The following is an 18,280-nucleotide window of genomic DNA, read 5'->3' on the forward strand; positions in this document are numbered from 1 at the left end:
GCAAAGGTTGATGACGTTGTATTTGCAGATATCATCTTTTAAGGGCACAAAAGGTGATATAGTTGTACACGTTGGCACTAATGATATTAAGAGTAGGAAACCGGCAGAATTACTTAACAAGTACAGGTCACTGTTGAACAAAAGCCGAGAATTAGGGTTGAATTTGAAAGTGTCTGCAATTCTGCCCAGACACGATAGGAGGGAGTACATGATGAGAGCCTTGTCGATCAATTCGGCCCTGGAAAGATTGTGCAAGGCTCAAGGGATAGAAATTTTTTCAGCCTGGACTGTACTTGTTAACAGGAGAGACTGCTTCTACAGGGATAGGATACACTTAAATAGAAAGGGTGCAAGAATATTTGCTGATGCTATCGAGGCAGTGTTGGGTGGGTCGGAAAACTGATAGCTTGGGGGGATACAAGGACTAATAGTTTAACAGTAGCCGTAGGCAGAGGTGAAGGTGATTCTTGCACAACTGCTATTAGAATAAGTAGCGACCTGGAGCGTGGGGTGTTGGTGGTTTCAGGGACGGGTGGCGGTCATCGTGGACAGGTGGGTATATGGGATGTGTTAGGGTAACAAAGAATAGGAGTAGGAGCATGTATGCTTGCATGTATACCAATGCTAGAAGTATAGTAAATAAATTTGATGAATTTGAAGTGTTGGTCAAGACATCAAAGGCGGATATTGTTGGGATATCAGACACATGGTGTCACACTGATATAAGGAATGCCGAACTGGAATTTGGGGAGTACAATGTGTACAGAAAGGATAGACAGGATAGGAAGGTAGGAGGTATTATGCTGTTAATTAAGAAAAACATAAAATCAAAAGAAGTGCATCCAGTTGATATAGATGAACAGTGCACTGTTGAGTCAGTTTGGTGTGACATAAGCACTGCGAAAGCAAAAATAAAAGTAGGAGTGTGTTATAGGCCTAATGACTCGAATGAGTACAATGAACAATTGTACAGAGAAATAGAGTGGGCTAGTAAATCGGAATCTCTTATAATGGGGGATTTCAACTTCCCAGATATTGACTGGAACTTGTGGGTTGGGCACTCACACACTAGTCAGACATTTGTGGATTTATTGGATGATTGTTTTCTGCAGCAGCGTGTTCGAGAGGCAACCAGAGAAAGTAATACTCTTGATCTGGTTATCAGCAGTGATCATTCATGTATTAGGAATTTGCAGATAAAAGAACCACTAGGTGGCAGTGATCACAGTGTACTGAGGTGGGATTTACTTAAAGATTTATTTACCATCAGGGGTAAAGGAAAGGGTTTTTGCTTCCGTAAAGGCGAGTACAGTGGTCTCCGACAGTTTTTAAATTCTGTACAGTGGAATCAACTGACGATGTTACCAACAGTAAATTCTAAGTGGGAAGCATTCAAGGAATTAATCATGGATGCTACTAAAAGTTTCATACCTATTAAGAAATATTGTTCAAGGTTTCGGCTTAAATGGTTGTCAAATGAACTAATGAGACTCATAACAGAGAAGAAAAATGCATGGGATGCATACAAATTAACACGTGACACAGAAGCCTATGATAGCTACAAGTTGATCTGTAACCAAGTTACAAAGGAGGTTAGGCAGGCGAAGGCAGATTACGAGAAATCCTTGGCAAAAGATGCTAAGAAAAACAGCAAGGATTTCTTTACTTATGTAAACTCTAAAAGGAAGGGGATGAATCTGATTCGTCCACTTGACATCGATGGTTCGACTGTTGATGATCCAGCTCAGATAGCAAACAAACTGAATGAGTATTTTGCATCTACATTCACACGTGAGGAATTATTAAGGTTTGAAAATGGCAGAAGGTTTTCAAATTGTAGCAGGATACTTAATGATTTTGTAATAACTGAGAGCAAAGTGGAAGAGAAACTGTTGAAGTTAAACGTAAGAAAAGCACCTGGGGTGGATGGGATCTATCCACTTATATTAAAGGAGGAGGCAAAGCAACTAAGCAAACCGTTAGCCATAATTATGAGAGCATCCTTGGACTCAGGGGAGGTTCCCACGGACTGGAGATGTGCAAATGTATCCCCAATTCACAAAGGGGATCCAAGGGTGACACGAGTAATTACAGACCAGTTAGTTTAACTTCTGTTCCGGGTAAAATAATGGAGTCACTGGTTAAAGATGCATTGTAGGATCATCTAGACAAGACTGTAGCATTAATTCAGACACAGCATGGGTTTGTTAAGGGAAAGTCTTGTCTGACAAATTTGATAGGATATTATGATGTGGTTACAAAGGAACTGGATGCAAAAAATAATTTTGATATCATATATTTGGATTTCAGGAAAGCTTTTGACACTGTTACGCATGGAAGACTACTATACAAATTGGAGCAGAATGGTATTAAGGGTAAGTTGCTACAATGGATAAAAGGATGGTTAAGTGCGAGAAGACAGAGGGTGGTAATCAATGGGTGCTGCTCTTCTTGGACTAATGTTATTAGTGGAGTCCCACAGGGTTCGGTGTTGGGCCCACTGTTGTTTTGTATATTTATCAATGATATTGATGAAGGTATATCAGGCTTAGTGTCAAAGTTTGCAGATGATACAAAGGTTGGCAGGGTTGTTAATGACATTAATGGCAGTGTGCTACTGCAACAGGATCTAGATAATTTGGGCAGATGGGCTAAGAAGTGGCAACTGAAGTTTAACCTTGACAAATGCAAAGTACTGCATATGGGTAGAAGTAACCCCAGAGAAACGTACCAACTGTGTGGTACTACACTTAAGGTGGTAGAAAATGAAAAAGACCTGGGAGTAATTGTGCAGGCAGATATGAAGTTTTCTGAGCAATGCAGACAGGCTGCCAAGGCAGGTCATGGGTTTTTATGAATGATATATAGGAATTTTGCTAGCAGGGAAAAGGAGGTGATTACCCATCTGTATAAGGCAATGGTCAGGCCACGCCTTGAGTACTGCGTACAGGTCTGGAGGCCTCATTTTAGGAAGGATGTAGATTTGCTTGAGCGTGTACAGAGAAGGGCAACAAGATTGGTGAGGGGAATGAAGGGATCCTCTTATCAAGAGAGGCTTAAGTTCTGCAAATTGCAGTGGCTGGAGACTAGGCACCTGCGCGGTGATCTGATTGTGGTGTATAAGGCCTTGAATGGGTTCAGCACGCTGAATTCTGATGGGATCCTTCCACTCATTCAAATTACGAACCTATGGGGACATAAATTCAAATTAAGAAAAGACAGATGTAGATTAGTTGTGCGGAAATTTGCCTTTAGCCAGCGGGTGGGTAATTGATGGAACAAACTTCCATCTGTCGTTGTGGAAGTTGATAGGTTGAATAAATTTAAGGAGGAACTGGATAGGCATTTGGAGGGAATGGTGTGTTTTTTTTTTTTTGGCTGATGCTGCATAAGCTCATACATTTGCTTTCTTGCATCACATGCCACTGCTACTACATGAGGAGTTATTCAAGGAGAAGAGGGCCAGATGTTTATCACACTCTAAAGGGAGTTAAATGATTTTGTAATAACTGAGTGCAAAGTGGCAGAGAAAGTTTTGAAGTTAAACATAAGAAAGGCACCTGGGGTAAATCGGATCTATCCAGTTATATTAAAGAAGGTGGCAAAGGAAGAAAAAAACCCTTAGCCATAATTATGAGAGCATCCTTGGACTCTGGGGAAGTTCACTTGGACTGGAGATGTGCAAATGTATCTCCAATTTACAAAGGGGGATCAAAGGGTGACATGAGTAATTACAGCCCAGTTAGTTTGACTTCTGTTCCAGGGAAAATAATGGAGTCACTGGCTAAAGTAGCATTGCAGGATCATCTAGACAAGACAGCAGTGATAATTCAGACACAGCATAGGTTTGTCAAGGGGAAGTCTTGTCTGACCAATTTGATTGGATACTATGATGTGTTTACAAAGGAACATGCAAATGTTTCTTTGCAAAAAAATAATTTTGATATCATATAATTGGATTTCAGGAAAGCTTTTGATACTGTTGCACATGGAAGACTACTGTACAAATGGGAGCAGTATGGCATTAAAAGCAAGTTGCTACAATGGATAAAAGGATGGTTGAGTGGGAGAAGACAGAGAGTGGTAATCAATGAGTACTGCTCTATGTGGACTAATGTTATTAGTGGTGTCACTCAGGGTTTAGTGTTGGGCCCATTGTTGTTTTGTATATATATATCAAAGATATTGATGAAGGTATATATCAAGCTTAATGTCAAATTTTGCAGATGATACAAAAGTTGGCAAGGTTGTTAATAACAGTAATGATGTATGGTGCTGCTGCTGCAACAGAATCTGGAAACATTGGGTAGATGGGCTGCAAAGTGACAGTGGAGTTTAGCATTGACAAATGCAAAGTACTGCATATGGGTAGTAGTAACCCCAGAGAAATGTATCCATTATGTGGTGTTACACTCAGGTGGAGAATGAAAGAGACTTGGGGGGGGGGTAATTGTGCAGTCAGATATGAAGTTTTCTGAGCAGTGCAGACAGGCTTCCAATGTAGGTTATGTGGTCTTGTCAATGATATACAGGAATTTTACGAACAGGGATAAGGAGGTGATAATCTCCTTGTATAAGGCAATGGATAGGCCACACCTTGAGTACTGTGTACATGTCTGAAAGCCTCATTTTATGAAGGATGTAGAGTTGCTAGAACGAGTATAGAGAAGGGCAACAAGACTGGTGAAGGGAACAAAGGGGTGCTGTTATGAAGAAAGGCTTAAAATCTGCAAATTGCAGATTCTGGAGCCTAGGCACTTGTGTGGCGATCTGATTGTGGTGTATAAGGCCTTGAATGGATTGAGCAGGGATGGGATTCTTCCTTTTGCGGCACCTCCGTAGCCAGGTGGGCAGAAGCAGCAGTGTGTACCACATGCTTCTTGAATAGACCGGGGTTCGAGCCCGTGAATACCAAATACGGAGGATGTGGAAAGGTCAGGGAATAACCACCGCCTATCCCCGGAGCAATATGGCCTTAGTTTCCAATGCTCCTTAAAACTAAATAACAAACAAACAAGCAATCTTCCTTTTTCCCAAACTTTATCCTTTATCAAACCCGATGGGGCATAGATTCAAACTGAGGAAAGTCAGTTGTAGAATAGATGTGTGGAAGTTTGCCTTTAACCAGGCGCCTCCGTAGCCAGGTGGGAAGGAGCAGCAGTGCGCAGCACACGCTTCTTGATTAGACCGGGGTTCGAGCCTGTCACCACCAAATACGGAGGATGCGGAAAGGTCAGGAAATGACCACCGCATATCCCGGAGCAATATGGCCTTAGTTGCTAATGCTCCTAAAAACTAAATAACAAATAACAACAGCCTTTAACCAGTGGATAGTTGATTGCTGGAACAGACTTCCATCTGTTGTTGTGGAAGTTGATAGCTTAAATAAATTCAAGGCAGAACTAGACAAATATTTGGAATGAATGAATCAGTGAAATGGGAAGCGTTTTTTTTTTTTTTTTTTTTTTTTGGCTGTATAAGCTTGCTTTCTTACACCCTGTGCCTTTAGTAATACAAATGGTAATGCTAATGTAACTAGTGCATTCTTCTAAGAAGAGTTTGAGATACTTTGCCTCACTTGCAATCCTGAGATGGATATCACGATTATTCTCTTTTTTGATTCCCACTATTTTTGTAGTTACTCCTCTTCTTCTTTTTTTTGCACTGAGAATCTGTCTTCTTTTTCAAGGTACTTGTCTTGCCTAAATCGTGTACAGTTGGGACGGCGGTAGTGGGAAACCACTCCCAACTATTTTATCCGAAGATATAGTATACATTTCAAGCATTATGAGATCTGGAATTGGGGCAAGGTATCAGACCCAGCAGGGAGTTCACTGGGTCTCTCAGGTCATTAACGAGTGAAACATTCTGAGATGTGAACAGAAAGTATAAAGGAGGTGACGAGAAGAGAAGAAGAAAGATAGGTAGCTAGAATATTTGGACAAAGAATAGGATAAGCAAATTAGAGAACTTGAAATGGAATGAGGTAAAATGCTATTGCGGGATTGTATGAGAAAAATGGAAAGAGAAAGGGACTTGAGAAGTTATAGGGTAAGGATTTTATTTTCTGGAGGTAATGAGAGTAAGAATGGAGTAATAAGGGTTTTGAGTAGGTATCTGAAAGTGTGGAAGAGGGGGAATATAATAGTAATAGGAGGAAACTGATAGCTGGAAGGTTGGATGTAAAAGGGAAAGGAATGATATTAGTACAAGTATATATGCCAAAAACAGAACATGAGAAAGAGGAAACTGAGGAGATTTGTGAGCAACCAGAAAATTAAATGAGATCAGGTAGACTGATTTTTGGTGATTATGGGTTACTGGAATGCAATGGTTGGAGAAGGAAAGAAGAGAAAATATCTGGAACAATATACACTGAGAAGACAGAATCAGAGATAGAGGGGGGATGGGGAAAAAAGGAAGTGTGGGAGGTTTTGTGATCAGAATGGTTTAATGATAAAAATGCTAGTATAAAAGGAGGAGATATACATGAAAATTTCCTCAGGAATGGAAATAGATATCAGTTGGTTTATGACTATATCTTAGTTTGGAATAGTAACAGAAACAGTATGGAACTTGTATGCACACCCAGAACCAGACTATATTCTGATCATAATATTGTGTTAATGGATATGGAATAAAAGGTGAAAAGGATTAGAGGGGCAAAGAAAGATAAAAGATAGAACATGGAAGAACATAAATAGCAAGGAAGGATATTAGGGAGGCAAAATGAAATGATCAGCCTCATTGAAAGGGATGATCAAATGGATAATCAGAGTACAAATGGTCAATTGGTAAGTTTAAGAGACAATATAATATTGATGTAAATACACCATAGTTTACCCATAAGTTTAACTACATAAGTAGTGTAACGGCATTGTTTGATTTTATCTCATATTATGGCTACTTTCACAACGAGATACCAGATATTGCACTACTTAGAATAAATAACGCTTCTCTAGTAGAGGAGACTACTGTCATTTATTCTCAGTGGGCACCACCACCCAGACAGTACCATTTCGGAGCTTGTTGGCTCACTCATCGGTGGGCGGGCAGGTACTCTGGTAATGCAATGAGGTGTTTATAGCTTTGAATGGATTGAGTAAGCAAAATGTTGTTGACATCTTTCTTCTTGCTCAGACAACATTAGGGGAATGAATTTAAATTGAGAAGCGTTGGTTGCAGGGTAAACATGTAGAAATTTGCTTTCAGTCAGAAGGTAGTTGATTGTAAGAACAAACTTCCATCTAGCAATAGAAAGTTGTTGGTTTTTTTTTTTTTTTTAACATTGACAAATGCAGTTTTTGTTGATGCTGTGTAAGTTTGCTTTTTTGAATCATTTGCTAATACTAAATCTTTATGAGTCTGCACCAAAATTAGACAGTAGTGTGGATGAAATGTACAAACTTTCCATGTGGAGTGATGATTGGATGCCACATCAGTATCCTTCCTATGTGTGTAACTGTGACTCACCCAAATCTCCCACGGTTCCCTGTGGTGGATGTTATTTAGAGATGGTAGATAGTAGGCGATACTTCACCCAGGGGTGGGCTATCTTGAGGGTGCAAGGGGTGCACTGCACCTGGGCACCAATGATCAAGGGGCACCTGAAAGCCTGAAACTTACATACATTAATGTAGAAAATTTTAAAGGGAGGGTGCCAAATTTCAATTGGCACCCAGGCACCACATACTCCAGGAACGCCCCTGACCTCACCTCACCGAAAAGAGTCACGAACTAACAAAATATTTGATAAATCATAAAGACAATAGTGTGTATCATGTATGTCATCTATGGAAAAGATTACATAGAGCAGGTCAAAGAGACCACAGGAACATCCATCAATCACAAATCTGTAGGGAACTGCACAGCCTTGGATTCAGTGATAGGGCATTGTATAAACCCAATATCATGGTCACCAATGGAAAACAGCATTTGGTGATGTTCCTGACTCCAGAAGAGTCATAGAAGGTATTGTGGAATGGAATGACATTAGTACTGGAATGGAATGACATTAGTACACTTTTCATTCCAATGGATGTGTTTGTATATAGAGATTGCCCAGTGAGCACTTCTGTCAGAGTGTATTGTCTCAACCATGAAGCTCGGTGGAGGCCATCTAGTAGTATTGGATTTCAGCTGAAACCATGAAGTTCTTAGTCAGCTTCAAAGTATCCATGTTTTGGATAGGTATGTTACTACCTACACTGTGCCAGTATTGTGGAAACAGGTTCTCTTAGTATCTCCATAACAGCACCTGCCAAAGAGGACTGCTTTCTGGCCACTGACTTCTAAAAAGTTGGACTGGGTAGGGTAGAACACAGGTGTCAGTGACGGATCGCCTAAGACATGAACTGGAATGCCAGATTAAGCTACAGGGAATGGGATTCTTCCACATTGGCCTTACCAGTTGCTTTTCAGAATGAAAGGAGATAAATTACTCCTGACACCTACCAAAAACTAGAATAAGTATTGTTATAACTTGTCTCTGATTTCAGAAGTTTTAATTTTGAGTTGACAGATGTCAAAAATTTTTCATAGGCTTCACCATTTTGATGAAGTTGTACCATTCAGGAAACATATTCATGTTAATTGGTGGAGATTCCTGTTCAACTGATTGTATCAACTGAGGTACAATTTATGCAATCAATGTGAGAAGGATATTCACTGGGGAGGCCTGTTTGCCTTCTACATCATAAATTTCCAGGATACATAGCTGATTAGATGGCTTTTTTCCAGTTTCTTCTTCTGTAGTGGGCAGCTGAGCTGGGATTGTCCATATTCATTTTTTCACCTACTTCATGGGTCAAATTTCTTTCAGACTGTATGACAGCCCGTTCACTTGAAAGAAATGACACCATCCAACCATTCACTTGAATGGTTGTATGGTGTCATTTCTTTCTGATTCTTCTTTAATAGCATGCTACAGGGAATGGGATTCTTCATTCTTAACTTTCATTCTTATTTTCAGAAACTTGAGAATGTAGATTGCTGTTAGACTGCTGTCAAGCATTGTCCTGTTTGTCCTTCTCCTTCATCCATTAAGAACTGTAGCTAGGGGTTGTTCTTATCCCAATTAATGTTCATCTCAGGATCAGGCACAATTTCAGCTGGATTAAGTGCTGTTTCCTTGTTGCAGTTTTTTTCATAGCAAGTTTTGTCCACCAAACAGCAGGCACTGCAGTTTGGTGGACAAAAATTGGTGTTTGGTTTTTTCAACCTTAGATTTTTCGACAAGGCATACCAGGCATAAATGTGGAAACGTGAGTCACATCTAAGCATCTCATCAGGAATATTCCCACATTTTTGTGGATGATGTTTCCTCGTAATGACAGGTGCTTTTTGTCAGGTTAGGCTGATAATAAATTTTAGTATATATATTTCTAGAGTTTTAGTCTAACAGGAAATTTGAAGCACTCATTGCTACACTTCTAAGAAAATTTTACTAGTCAGTAGCTTATTTTTAGCAAGTTATTTTTAATATGGAAGAAACATTTTTCCAATAAATAGGACAAGACCACAGGATTTTCTCAGGATTTTCTTACGCCTGGCAGCAAACGACTGGCTTTCATTTTACTTATATTGTACAGCAATGTCAGAACAGTAGTGCGCATTCTTGTGCCGCCAATAAGAAAAATATAATGTGCCGCCCTAAATACAAAATACTGAACCTACAAATGTAATTAATCCTGAAGGAACATTTTAATAATAGGATCATATGTAATATCCTGGATGATGTGGGATTGTTAGCCTTGGCTAGCATACTTACTGTATATCAATCCCTATGATTAATTTTTAAAGGACTTTGTGTATAGTAATAATCAACATAGTGTAAATGCGAAAAATATAACACTACTCAGCATGAATTTGAGCAAAATTTAGTGAATAGGTTGCTGTGATATGAAGATAAGCACACTAAACTTAAAAGTAAACAAATGTGTGGGGGAGAGGGGGGGGAGATTACCATGCATTACACCTAAGTGTTGCAGCTTTCAACAGCAGATTTTGCAGGTTTCAGGCTATGAAAGACTACATGTGTATATACTTCCAGTGAGCAACTTGATCTGGGCAGCAGATAATAACAGTTTCTTTGATATTGAAAAAACATTATTATTTTTTTTATTAGCCATACAGTGCAAGGAAGCCTGAGGCTTATGCTGCACCAGCCAAAAAAAAATTTCTGAATTACCCCAAGAGAGAGAGAGAGAGAGAGAGAGAGAGAGAGAGAGAGAGAGAGAGAGAGAGAGAGAGAGAGAGAGAGAGACAGAAGTAGAAGGGAATCACCAAGAAAGAGAAGAATGATGATATTCAGCTCAGGACCCTAGATGTGCAAAGCCCATACTCATCAGATATATGACACAGCAGTGTTCCAGCAATTAACCACCCACTGGCTAAAGGCAAATTTCCGCACATATATTATACAACTGTCTTTCCTCAATTTGAATTTATGCCCCTTAGATTCATAATCTGAGCAAGTGGAAGAATCCCATCAGAATAAAGCATGCTCAACCCATTCAAGGCCATATACACTTCAATCAGATCACCTCACAGGTGCCTAGTCTCCAACCACCACAATTTGCAGAACTTAAGCCTCTCTTGGTAAGAGGATCCCTTCATTTCCCTCACTAATCTTGTTGACCTTCTCTGTATATGCTCAAGCAAATCTACATCCTTCCTAAATTGAGGCCTCCAGACCTGTACGCAGTACTCAAGGCATGGCCTGACCATTGCCTTATACAAAGGGATAATCACTCCCTTTTCTCTGCTAGCAAAATTCCCTTATATCATTGATAAAACCCCATGACCTGCTCTTGCAGCCTGTCTGCATCGCTCAGAAAACTTCATATCTGAGACACAATTACTCCCAGGTCTTTTTCATTTTCTACCACCTTAAGTATAAGTACCACACAGTTGGTACGTGCCTCTGGGGATTATTTCTACCCATATGTTTTTTCAATATCAAAGAAACTGACACCAGATCATTTGTTTGTTTATAAGCTTTAAGGCCTTGTTTGTTTATAGGCATTAACCGCTTCATGATTATCCCGTGATATCTTGTTTTTATTTTTAAAAGTTATTTGGAATACCTCGGGATACAATAATACCCGAAGCAAACAATAATACCTCCAAATTTAGGACTGAAACGTATTTTCTCTGGCATTTATCTGTCTAATTTTGCATTAGGCTGGTAAATCCCGAGTTTTCTCAGGATTTTCTTACGACTGGCTTTCATTTTACTTATATTGTACAGCAATGTCAGAACAGTAGTGTGCATTCTTGTGCCGCCAATAAGAAAAATATAATGTGCCGCCCTAAATACAAAATACTGAACCCACGAAAATAATTCACAAAAACAATATTGAAAAATATTTCGGCGCCCTCTTGAACTGTCGCCCGTAAGCGATGCTTATCTTGCCTGTTCACTTGTGGCGGCTGTGTGTCAGAATGTAGTTAGTTCGCGATTACTGCTTGTGGCAGGAGGTTACTGCTTGTGCGTTCCATTTGATTTTTTAAATTTATTTATATAATGAGTAATGAAGACTTTTTCTGTGCCTTTCTTTTAGCTCAAGCACTAATTTATTTTAAAAATGTGTATAATTTGCACACACTTTTTCGTACATAAGGTAATTCCATTAACCCCAAATGGGTTAATTACTCCCATGTATTTTCTACAAAAAAATTAATAAAAAACAAAAAAACATATACAATGAGTATTCGCATGATTCATACTTTTAATCTGTAAAATAAAAAAAGTCAATCCATTACGGCACATTTTCTGGGAAAAAATGTTCCGGGAAGGGGTTAAGGCCTTGTTACAAGGGCAACAAGACCATAATGCACCTAACAAGGGCTCACATTTGGTGAGTATGGGCTTAGCACACCCAGGGTCCTGAGCTGGATATCATCATTCTTCTCTTTCTTGGTGATTCCTTTTTACTTCTCTCTCTCTCTCTCTCTCTCTCTCTCTCTCTCTCTCTCTCTCTCTCTCTCTCTCTCTCTCTCTCAGGGTAACTCGGAAATTTTTTTTTTTTTTTTTTGGCTGGTGTAGCATAAGGCTCAGGCTTTTGCACCATATGGCTAATAATAATATGACAATTTCATGTTTGTGAATCGTAAAGTCTTTCCCTTTCTCCCATCCCACTGAGTTTAGTATCAGATTCCTAATTTAAATATCCATATATATATATATATTATATATATATACAAATTTTTTTTTTTTTTTTGTATATATGAATGTTTTCATCACTTTATGGTGTGTGTGTGTGTGTGTGTGTGTGTGTGTGTGTGTGTGTGTGTGTGTGTGTGTGTGTGTGTGTGTGTGTGTGTGGTGTGTGTGTGTTTTCTTGAACACTACTTTTAAGCCTATGTTCTATTTTAATTAAATTCTTAGTTGTGATAATGCTGCAATTATGCAGCCTTAGTGCTATTGTAGGATTAAACAATTAGGCATTATATGCACATTGCTATTTTAGGTTAAAGTCCTGATTGATTTTTGTTTTCCAGTGGTAGTGAAAATGTTTATTATTTTGCGTGGGAGGCATTAACAGTAATTAAGGTTGGCTAGCCATTGTTAACATAGAACTATAGGCAAACTAACAACTACTAGAACAACAACTGACGCCTCCGTAGCCTGGTGGGCAGGAGCAGCAGTGCGTAGCATGTGCTTCTTGATTAGACCGGGGTTCGAGCCCGTGACCACCAAATACTGAGGATGCGGAAAGGTCAGGGAATGACCACCGCATATCCCCGGAGCAATATGGACTTAGTTGCTAATGCTCCTAAAAACCAAATAACAAACAAACAAACAAACTAGAAAAAGAATGGCTAGCTAGTTAGTTAGGCCTTAATTACCAGTAATGCCTCCTGCCCAAAATAATAAAAATTTTCATTACCACTGGCAAAACAAAAATCAATTGGAACTTTGACCTAATATATATACAGGTAACCCTTGAATAACACGGTAGTTTGGTTCTTACAAAATCTCGTGTAATGCGATACCATGTTGTGCGGTACTAAGAACCAGTACAAAAAGGGGGTGGTTACGTTCCAAAAGCTAACAAAAATACACCATTTTTTATATATATATAACTATCAGAAACTTTATTTTTATAATAGTAGTAACTTAAGTAGTAATAACTGAACAGCCGACTGGGCTAGCCGTGTGGGTCAAGTGCCTGCCTGGCAACTCAAAGGTCGTGGGTTCGGATCCCGCCTCGGGTCTGGATCAGAGTAAATGCAAAAAAAATTTGGGAGGTGCATTATGGCCTCAGAAGCCGATGCACCAACAACTAACAAAAAAAATAAATAAATAACTGAACAAACGTCTTTGTTCAGTTATTTTGAACAAACAAAAAACTGTAATACTTATAGTCAGATAATGTACGTTCATTTAATTTTCTTCCTCTTCATCACTGCTAAGCACAATCTCTTCTGCAGCATCTAGATTTCGTGTACCTTCTGCTCTCTTTAAAAGTCACAAACTGCACTCTTCGAAGTCACAATTATGTTTTATGGTCTCAAAGGCGCCTCCGTAGCCAGGTGGGCAGGAGCAGCAGTGTGTAGCATACGCTTCTTGATTAGACCGGGGTTTGAGCCTGTGAACACCAAATACGGAGGATACTGAAAGGTCAGGGAATGACCACCGCATATCCCCGGAGCAATATGGCCTTAGTTGCTATTGCTCCTTAAAAACCAATCAACAACAACAATAACAGCATTATGGTCTCAAACAAGCACAAGTTCAATAGTACAGTGCCCAGGGATCTCCCAACAAAATACAGTGGATCTCCACTTTAAATAATACGTGAAAATCATTATGTTCTAATATTTTCCAGTTAGCAAAATAAAAATAAATTTACACGTACATACTAATTGATATTTCTGTTCACTGACTTTTTTTTTTTTTTTTTTGTTGTAAAATTTAAAACAGTAAAAATGATAAGTAATTAATAACAAAGAACCCGGCACACACAAGCTGCAAAAAATACACACAAGTGAGATACGGAGTAACGAGTTTCCGAAAATTTATTTATGTTTTTTATATGATTGAATGTTTCATGGAAGGGGAAACACATTTCATCATAATAATGTGGAAACTTATAGAATTCCAGCTATTGGCACTTTTGCAAATGCAAGAAGATCGAGTTTACTACCCATTTATAATTGGTTACACTAGCTGAAAAGACCAATAAACTGGAAAGTGCAAATTGCTTTTATTGTTTTATAGTAGTGACCTCCAGAAATGTGCTTTAGAAAAATATCACGAAGGCAATAATAACTAGCAGGTCAACAGCAGGGATTCACAAAAAGGAACGAAAACGTTGAAAATTACATCTAACATAATAGCAGGGTTTTTCGCAGCACAAAAGCACAAAAATACCATGTGAGATTTCCAGCAATTTTCAAACCGTGTTAGAGCGAAACCTTGCTGTTGAAGTACTACATGGTACTTCAACAACGAAATTTATCAATCGTGTTAGAGCAAAACTATATTGTACAAGTACCGTGTTATACAGGGGTTGCCTGTGTATATATATATATAATTACTACTGTAAGAGTATTAAAGTGTATCACTCAAATTGTATTAAAACATTGGCATAAAAGTACTAAACGGGCCATAAGGCCAAAAGAACCTATAAAGACTAAGATCCTGTGTTCGTTTACATTGCTATACCCTAGATATAAACATATAATTAGCAATAAATTAAAAATATAAAATAGAATAAAATTAAATAATGATTATGCAGCTAATTATTGATAATCTCTATTTTTAGATTATAGCAATGTAAACCAACCCAGGCTATCCTAGTCTTTATAGGTTCTTTTGGCCTTATGGCCCGCTTAGTACTTTTATGCCAATGTTTTAATACACTTTGAGTACCTATATAGTACCAATTATACTCTTATAGTAATTAAATTAAGAGTGATGTAATGTTTAATCTACAATTGATGGCATTAATCTGATCTGATTTACCTTTTACATTTCCAATATGATATGTAGAACTCTAGTGAGTATGATACTCACTAGAAATTAAAATGAAAATAATTAAGAAATATCGAAAATCTTACATTACAGTAAGAAATAATTAACAATAATTAAAAATAAAATGAACACAATTAAAAATCAATTTAACACAATTAAAAATTAAGGAAAAAATTAATTTTCGTTAAATTAACAGATAGCTGCTGTACTGAGGGGAAAAGGAGGACCTACGAAGTACTGTATTAGGTAGGTGGTCATAATTCAATGATCACCCAGTGTATATATAATTGGTACTATATAGGTATTCAAAGTGTATTAAAACATTGGCATAAAACTACTCAGCAGGCCACACGGCCAAAAGAACCTATAAAGACTAAGAGAGCCCGTATTGGTTTACATTGTTATATCCTAGAAATAAACATATAATTAGCAATAAAATAAAAAAATATAATGATTATGCAGTTAATTATTGATAATTGGATACATTGAATGGCACTTTTTCGAGGGCTAACACCATTCAATGTTCCCACCAATAATTAGCAAGGCTATCTGTTTCTGATTGTTATCTACCTGTTTAACTAGGTCCAAATAGTTAAACATGAAGGCAATCTATGCTAAACTTTAAATGTAACAGCAAACAGGCAGAATAACAGCTAGTCCGACAGATAGCTTTGAAATTAATATACAGAATATAATACAGAAAAAGAGTGCCAACTGTAATTTTCACATCAGATGTGGTGCTTTTTATTTATATTATACATGTGCAAAAGAAAGCTTATGCTGACATAAGGAGAAAGGAGGTAAGAATAAGTATATTAATGGTACCTCAATTTCCTTGTATAATATAAATAAAAAGCACCACATCTGATGTGAAAATTATGGTTGACACTCTTTTTCTGTATGATATTTTGTATATTTGTTTCAAAGCTACCTCTCAGGCTAGCTGTTACCTTGCCTGTTTGCTGTTAAATTTAAAGTTTAGCATAGATTGCCTTCATGTTTAACTTAATTGGACCTAGTTAAACAAGCAGATAACAATCAGAAACAGATAGCCTTGCTAATTATTGGTGGGATATATTGAATGGTGTTAGCCCTCAAAAAAGTGCCATTCAGTGTACCTGATTATCAATAATTAGCTGCATAATCATTATATTTGTATTTTATTTTATTGCAAATTATATGTTCATTTCTAGAGTTTAGCAATGTAAACCAACACAGGCTATCTTAGTCTTTATAGGTTCTTTTGGCCGTATGGCCCGCTGAGTACTTTTATGCCACTGTTTTAATACACTTTCAATACCTATATATGGCCAATTAGATTACAGACCCGGTGTAATATTCATATAATGGTATAATATATATATATATATATTATATACAGCAGGGTGTCTCAAAAATACATGGCATAACTTCAGGAATGAGTTCCTCATATATAGACAATAAAAATATTTTATATCAACATAGTTCCGGCAGTGCTTGGTTCCTGAGTTATTAACCAGAATGTTTTATCTCCCACAGGTGATTTCCTTCATCACAAGGTACTGACAGAATCTGGTGGTTTTCCACTCTGACCATTTACTGAAATCAGGAGCAAGCGGATATGCACTTTATGTACGGTTTGGTGGATGGCAACGCTCTGGAAGCTCGTCCTTTGTACCACGAAAGGTTCCCAGAACGAAGATGTCCAGACAGGAAAACGTTTGAAGGTATCCATCGCTGCCTTTGTGAACATGGGACCTTTACACCTCATGCTGCCAACAGAGGAAGACCAAGATCTATGACTCCTGAAGTACAGTAGGAGATTTTGGATGTTGTGCATGCCACTCCTGGAATCACCACATGCAGAATAGCAATGCAACTGGCTGTTCAACGTTCGACTATTTGAAGAGCGTTGCGAGACGCCAACTGTATCCTTACCATCTGCAACGGGCATGGTAATGTTCTGCCAGTGGTATTCAGGCAGAAGGTGAACATTTTGAACAATTACTATAAGGTGATGTGAACAATTAAGTGTCATAGACAGACCTTCAAAACTCGGAAACCAAGCATTTCCGGAACTATGTTGTTATAAAATATTTTTATTGTCTACATATGAGGAACTCATGCCTGAAGTTATGCCTTGTATTTTTGAGACACATACATATTTAATTCTGCAAATTGCAGCATCTTGAGCCTTTGATCAAGATTTTTAAGGCTTTGACTGGATAGAGCAAGCTCCTTTATACATTTCATTCTCTTTACCACTTCTTTATTTAACTTTATATTATATATATGTGTGTGTGTTATATACTCAATTTTTAAATATGTAGTTCACAGAGTGGTGACAATGGGAGTGATTCAGATGTACAGCATAGACACAGGCGACACAGCAGAAGGAAAAAGTATGTACACATCCTTTTATTAATTTTTGAAAAATTAAAATTAATTATTTTGCTAAAAAGTTCTAAGTAATTGTTTAAAATTATTAATGAGCAGTTTTTCTATATTGAAATGCCCTGCAGGAAGGGAAGTACCTTTAATTTTAGATGTTTGTGGCACCCATTTCTGTACTTATTGTAAGTTTTTATGTTGCATTATTATATATTCTTTCTGTGAAGTTTTGATTAAATGATTAATAAGATTTTCTCCATTATTCTGACTTACTTTTGCATGTAAGCACCTAGAATGTACATTTTGTTAAACCTGATTTGTCCTAAGTTTGCAGATGATACCAAGGTTGGCAAGGTGGTTAATAATGTAAAAAGATCTAAACAACTTAAGCCAATGAGCTGAAAAATGGCAGTTGAAATTTCACATAGATAAATGCAAGGCAGATTATGAGAAATCCTTGGCAAAAGATGCTAAGAAAAACAGCAAGGATTTCTTTACTTATATAAACTCTAAAAGGAAGAGGATGAATCTGATTGGTCCACTTGACATCGATGGTTCGACTGTTGATGATCCAGCTCAGATAGCAAACAAACTGAATGAGTATTTTGCATCTACATTCACACTTGAGGAATTATTAAGGTTTGAAAATGACAGAAGGTTATCAAATTGTAGCAGGATACTTAATGATTTTGTGATAGCTGAAAGCAAAGTGGAGGAGAAATTGTTGAAGTTAAACATAAGAAAAGCACCTGGGGTGGATGGGATCTATCCAGTTATATTAAAGGAGGCGGCAAAGCAACTAAGCAAACCCTTAGCCATAATTATAAGAGCGTCCTTGGACTCAGGGGAGGTTCCCACGGACTGGAGATGTGCAAATGTATCCCCAATTCACAAAGGGGGATCGAAGGGTGACACGAGAAATTACAG

At 37.9% G+C, this 18,280-nt stretch overlaps 1 protein-coding gene across 1 annotated transcript in view; it reads left to right on the forward strand.

Moving 5' to 3' along the window:
• LOC150089384 (band 4.1-like protein 4) overlaps positions 1-17,434 on the forward strand; it is a 582,252-nt gene extending 564,818 nt beyond the window's left edge. The window contains exon 17 of the mRNA XM_090389965.1: positions 17,293-17,434. Coding sequence (XP_090246091.1) covers positions 17,293-17,434 — 142 coding nt within the window. The remainder of the gene's footprint in view (positions 1-17,292) is intronic.
• The last annotated feature ends 846 nt before the right edge of the window (positions 17,435-18,280 follow it).

This window comes from Mastigoproctus giganteus, chromosome 2, assembly GCF_048544385.1.
Source record: "Mastigoproctus giganteus isolate SK-2022 chromosome 2, ASM4854438v1, whole genome shotgun sequence".
Taxonomy (NCBI): Eukaryota; Metazoa; Arthropoda; class Arachnida; order Uropygi; family Thelyphonidae; genus Mastigoproctus; species Mastigoproctus giganteus.